This window comes from Brassica oleracea, chromosome C7 (genome assembly GCF_000695525.1).
Source record: "Brassica oleracea var. oleracea cultivar TO1000 chromosome C7, BOL, whole genome shotgun sequence".
Lineage (NCBI taxonomy): Eukaryota > Viridiplantae > Streptophyta > Magnoliopsida > Brassicales > Brassicaceae > Brassica > Brassica oleracea.
In genome coordinates, this window is record NC_027754.1 from 2,140,754 (window position 1) to 2,146,509 (window position 5,756).

Genomic DNA, 5,756 nt, shown 5'->3' on the forward strand with positions numbered 1-5,756 from the left:
GGCAAGTTTATTGTAATCTCACGCCGAAAATAGGACAAGTTGTACTCGTGCCTCGACGTACATACCCAGGCAAAAGCGGAAATGCAATAAATATATTTTTTGACGAGTAAAAATGACAAGCAACGGACGTACCTTGTCGTTTACTCGCGACGAGTAAAAGTGACAAGCAACGGATGCAAGTGTCATCTTTTACAAGCTATTGAATTGGAGACGACGCTCGACGAGTTTGACTTTGAGACGTGATGATCTTGTCTTTTTCTCCAGCTCAAATGACTATTTGGTACGCTCCATTACTCGGCAGTCATGATGTGATATGATCAACACATCATTTCTTGTTGCCGAGAAAAATAGTTAGATCACAATTCGACGGGATGGCGAGAAAGTGACCCGAGCTTGTCCGGCATGAGTTGGAGCAGAGTTTGTACTCGCTTGGTGGAGAGCTTTAAGACGTCGTCTCCGTTGGGCGTTTACCGTTTAGTCGGCACAAGCATTCTGTCGATGACAATATGCTTATAAGGATCGTGCATGAGCTGAAGACCAGTGTGGTGAATTCAACACAAAAGCTTTGTGGAGAGCTGAGATGCTGTGACGAGCAAATTGATGAGAGTGAAGCTTCGAAATACACGCTCGAGCATTCTTGTCTCATGTTTCTTTCTTGGAGACGTCTCTTTAGTGAATCTGGTATATGGGCCATGATAAACAATGTACGGCCCATGTAGACTTCACTCGGCCATTTTGAAAGACACTTGCCGAAGAAGCATTAATAAAATAAGAATTCTCCATGTGTCCCACTTTAATGGCGACCAAGTTTCCCAGTTTGGACTTCTCCTTCTTCGCTTTCTTGTAAATGAAGTCAACTGTGGCTTGAATTTATAGTGATTCAAGATTATGGAGATGTGCGGTGCAGTCTGTGGCCGGCCATTGCGAAGTCGGCAAAAAGGGTTTTGAGTGATGACTGCTCCGAATGATTTTGTCGTCGAGACCAAATGGCGAGTAGTCGAGTGTCTCGAGACGATTGCGGCGACGAGTAACGGAGCTTGAAGTTGGCGGCGAGCGACAGAGCTCATTCAGACTTGATCTCGAGGAAAGGCTTGACGAGGAGACGTCTTTGTAATCCATGGTTGAGGAGAACTTTGTGCGACGAGCCGATGAATTTCCTGCGACAGATAGAAAGATGATGACCGCCGAGGGATGAACGATTTCTCATCCTGACTGCTGCTGAGAACGGAACTTCGCTGTTGATGTGTGAACTTTTGGTCGGCAAAGGCTTTTAGTCGGTGGCGGCGGCGAGAGACAGATCTGGTATCGGCTTGATCTCGAGGAGAGTCTTGACGATGAGATGTCTCTGTAACTCTTTTGAAACGTGTGCTGTGTTGCGAGAGCCATGATATATCATGAATTCGCGATCTCAAATCAAACCGCTGAGTCGACGGAGCGAGAGTTGTGACGACAGTGACGGAGCTGGGAATTGGCGACACTCTTTTGAGCAGTGACAAGTGATGAAGCTAGAGGTCAAGCCTGGTGCCGAGCATCAACTGTTCCGAGTAAAGCACGTGACGGAGGTGACGTTGGCTAGGCTGCTTCTCGGCATTGAATCGTTGTGATTGCTCCCAAGCCGACTACCGGTAAAGTGAGACGACGAACTTTTCTTTGGCGAGCTGGTGAGCTTTAGGCGACGAAACGATGAGCTTTGGAGATATCGTTACCGTTGGGATTAGCTTTTAGTCGTCATAAGATTTTGTTTGGCAAGAGGTTTTAGTCGGCAGGAGCTCTAGTCGGTGACAATCTGCTTGGGAGCGTACATAAGCTCAAGATTGGCGTCATGAAAACGACACAAAAGCTTTGTGAAGGGCTTGGTGTGTAGGCGCTGCGTTGGAGTAACAGCATGAGCTTGAGCCGAGTAACTTAATAAGCTCGAGCTTAAACTATTGTTCGGCACGAGTTCGAGCAGAGTTTATACTCGCTTGGTGTCGGTGGAGAGTTTGAAGGCGTATACCATTCTGACTCTGACGGATGACGGGATGAGACGAGATGAACTTCGAACTGAGTCGCGTGAGAAGAGCTTTAAGCTCTTGAGGAGCTTGTTCTGGTCGCGGCGTGCTCGTCGGGAGAGCTTTAAGTCGGCAAGACAATCACGACTTGAATCTGAACGGATTTTAAGGCGTCTCGTCTCCGTTGTTCTCTCAAGACCATCAGCAAGTTCTTTTCCTCGTCGCATTCATGCGATAGGTTGCTGAGACATCACAAGCTCTGTTTCATTTTTTAAGAAACAGAGTTCAGGTTAGCAACGAGACGCCATTGTTGGAGTTGACGGTCTTGTTTCAGCCATGACGAGTAAAGCGCGAGACTGTCGTTCGGTGTTGAACCGCTGCATCTCGGGTGTCTTTCTTGAAGAAAAGAAAAAGACCCGTTAGAGAGCTTTAAGTCGTCAAGGCCATGACGACTTGTTGAGCTTATTGAGCTTGCTATGACGAGAGAGGCGGAGAAGCTGGTGCCGAGCGAGTGCTTGTGATATCACGCTTTGATGGCCTTCATGGTGTATTGGGCTCGATGTGGGCCTCTTCTTGTTAAAAGATTGGCCGATAATGGTAGGACCATAGAGATTTCAAGAATCAAAATCCTCGATATAATGATTTGAACGGCATGGACCGAGTAAAAACATTTTATAAGCCTTGGTTTGCTACCAAGTAAATGAAATATGGTAGGTCCCAGCACTTTTTTTTTTTTTTTGGGCGACAAACGGACAAGCGACGACAGAACGCTCATGCGACGACAGAACGGTCAAAGTGACGACCAAACTGTCCAGTGACGACCAAACGGTCGAGTGACGACCAAACGGACTCCGAGTTCAATTTTTTTCGAAGATACTTCCCCATGCCCCACGGTGGGCGCCAATCGTAGTTCTACAATGATAGGATCACAAGTGCTTAGATGAAAGCATGTGGAGAGGTGTTTCTCTCTCTAGAAATTGAGAAAGGGTGGAAAAGTGGCTAAGAAGATCCTTCTCAAAGGAAGAGTGAGTCCTTATTTATAGAAGGAAGAGGTCTAGGGTTTCCTAGTCACCTCCTTTTAAATGGACTAAGCCCATTATCTTATAGGCATTGTTGGGGGCAAAGCTCATGTCCAACAATGAGCTTGATCATGAAGTCCAGTCCATTGTGATGTTGTGTGACTCTTACGGAGCAGAAGGTGAACTTGGGAGTGTCTTGTCTGAAATGCACTCATGAGTGGGACCAATGGTTGTGTCGCCATGGCTAGCTTTTTTGGTTACTCTCCAGCCAAAGGATCTCACACCCGGTTACCTTCAGTTCTTGAAGCGTGTACTGCATTTTATCGTCTCTTGGCTGTTGTTGACTCATCTCTGCACAGCCATCTAGTTGAACTTGGTGTTGAAACTCAATACTTTGGTCTTCGTTGGTTGAGAGTTTTGTTTGGAAGAGAGTTTTCGCTTCAGGGTCTCTTGTTAGTGTGGGATGAGATCTTCTTAGCTGATAACAGTACAAAAACGTTTACATATGATGATGAGCATAACGGAAACAACATGTTTAAGGTCTTTGATTCTCCTCGTGGAGCCTTACTCTCAGGAATGGCTGTTTCAATGATATTGTACTTAAGATCTTCATTGCTTTCTTCTGAGAATGCAACATGCTGTCTACAGAGACTATTGAATTTTCCTGAGGAGATTGACCTCGACAAAATTATACAGAAGAAGTGGTTACAAGGTTTTGTTTGGATGTTGATGTGAGATCAGCTCTGTCAAGTTCTGTTCCTGCAAGAACTAAAAGTGTTCCATCTGGCTCAACCTCTCCTTTGTTTTTAACACCTGAAAGCTATTGGGAGGAGAAGTGGAGGCTGTTGCGAAAAGCCGAGGAAGAAGAAAGGCAAAGGAGTCCTTTTACACAGAAGAAAAAGAGGTGGTTGAAGGTGACTAAACTTATCCGAGCAGTGACTGATCTATCACGTTTTAGGAGACGAACTGTTCTTGAAGGTATCTCTCAGAAGATCATTTCTAACGAAGAAGCTACTGAATGTCCTGTGACTGTAAGCAAGGAGAAGAGTCCTACTCAAGAAACTGAGGAAGGCAGTATGGGTTTTCACACTGTAGATGAAGAGAGTGTAACAAGTGGTGAGGAGAGTTCATCTGTCTACTCAGACCCAACTAGTCTTGTCAGAGATTCAAACTACCTTGAAAACGATTCAGATAGCAGTACTGCCTCAAATTCGTCTCCTGGGGAAAACCATAATAGCGAAGATTCACTAAGGGCAGAGAACTCACATGTCTCCTTAGAACCAACCAGTCCTGAATGAAGCCAGAGATTATAGTACAAGTTCAGATCAACAAACATGTGTAGATGTAGAAGCAGGATAACCGGACTGAAATAAACGATATAATAAAATCGATATGTTAAGGAAATAAACGATTGTAAAGAGCAAATACAAGAACGATAAGAAATCGTATTCGCAAATGAACATGGAGTCAAGATATAATATTTTTCCTTAACTCTAAATATTCGCTCCGTTAGTGAGACGGAACTGTACGAATACCGAGTCCCAGGATAAAACCATGGCAGACGAATCACGCTTCACTCATGATCGCCCTATCGAACTGTAAACTCTACGAAACACTCTCGGATTTAAGACTTACGCTAAGGGATTTTTGCTGTTGGTTTCGATACGAAAATTAATCAATAATGAAGAAGAGGAGACGGGTATGTAAAGAAGAAATGAGAGTTCGAATTTCGTAACTGACGGAGCACGTTAGCAAAATCTCTGAAATCTCGGGAGTGGAGAGTTGAGAAACTTTCTCTGCAAGATTTTCTTCTGTTTGACTCGTTCTGATCTTTTTCGAATAGATAAACATCATGTTGTTTTAAGACGAACTACATGTCATTTAAACGCAAACATCATGTTGTTTTTTGAGTATTAAATGGGTAAAACCGTTGAGCTTAACTTGGTCCAAAAAGAAACTTATTGGGCTACCCAAGACCCGAGCCGAGCCAGCCAGACGGCGGCGGCGGCGTGCGCGTGGGGAGCGTTCCTCTCTCTCCAAGCCGTTTAACACCTCATAGCACAAGACCATATTTAAACTGCTTTATGATTCTTTTGTTCCCCGATGTGGGACAATTTCCCCTTTCTCATGACTAATATTGGTGTGACAACCCGCCCCGTGGGAACTACCTGTCCCGTGGGCTCCAGGCTCATAGCGCTGCAGCGCACCGACCCCAACCCCTCCATTATGAGTTCTCTCTAACTCCATAATTAGGTTGTTGGTGAGCCTCGAACCCAGGACCTCACCCTTTAACAGCATTCCCACAGGACAAGCTGTCACCAATTGATCTGGTGATTGGTGACAGCTTGTCCTGTGGGAATGCTGTTAAAGGGTGAGGTCCTGGGTTCGAGGCTCACCAACAACCTAATTATGGAGTTAGAGAGAACTCATAATGGAGGGGTTGGGGTCGGTGCGCTGCAGCGCTGTGAGCCTGGGGCCCACGGGACAGGTAGTTCCCACGGGGCGGGTTGTCACAATTGGGCTTTATGATATAAGCCTTAAGTCATTTATTTTTCACCTTAATAATCAAAGTCATTGGGCTTTTATTGTTCCAACAATCCCCCACATGAGCAGAAATGACTCTTCTAAATATATGCAGACTAAATGCAGATTCGATAGACTCTAAAAACTAAACTTATTCTACTCCTGACTAGACTAGACAGACTTATCGAGAGTGTTTGCGAAAAAATTCATTGTGTTTGAGTTG

The 5,756-nt window shown here is 45.0% G+C and overlaps 1 protein-coding gene across 1 annotated transcript in view; it reads left to right on the forward strand.

Moving 5' to 3' along the window:
- Positions 1 to 4,308, forward strand: part of LOC106302342 (TBC1 domain family member 5 homolog A) — an 11,302-nt gene extending 6,994 nt beyond the window's left edge. The window contains 3 exon segments of the mRNA XM_013738871.1: positions 3,117 to 3,213; positions 3,216 to 3,714; positions 3,831 to 4,308. Of these exon segments, the coding sequence (XP_013594325.1) occupies positions 3,117 to 3,213; positions 3,216 to 3,714; positions 3,831 to 4,308 (1,074 nt within the window).
- Positions 4,309 to 5,756: the final 1,448 nt, after the last annotated feature.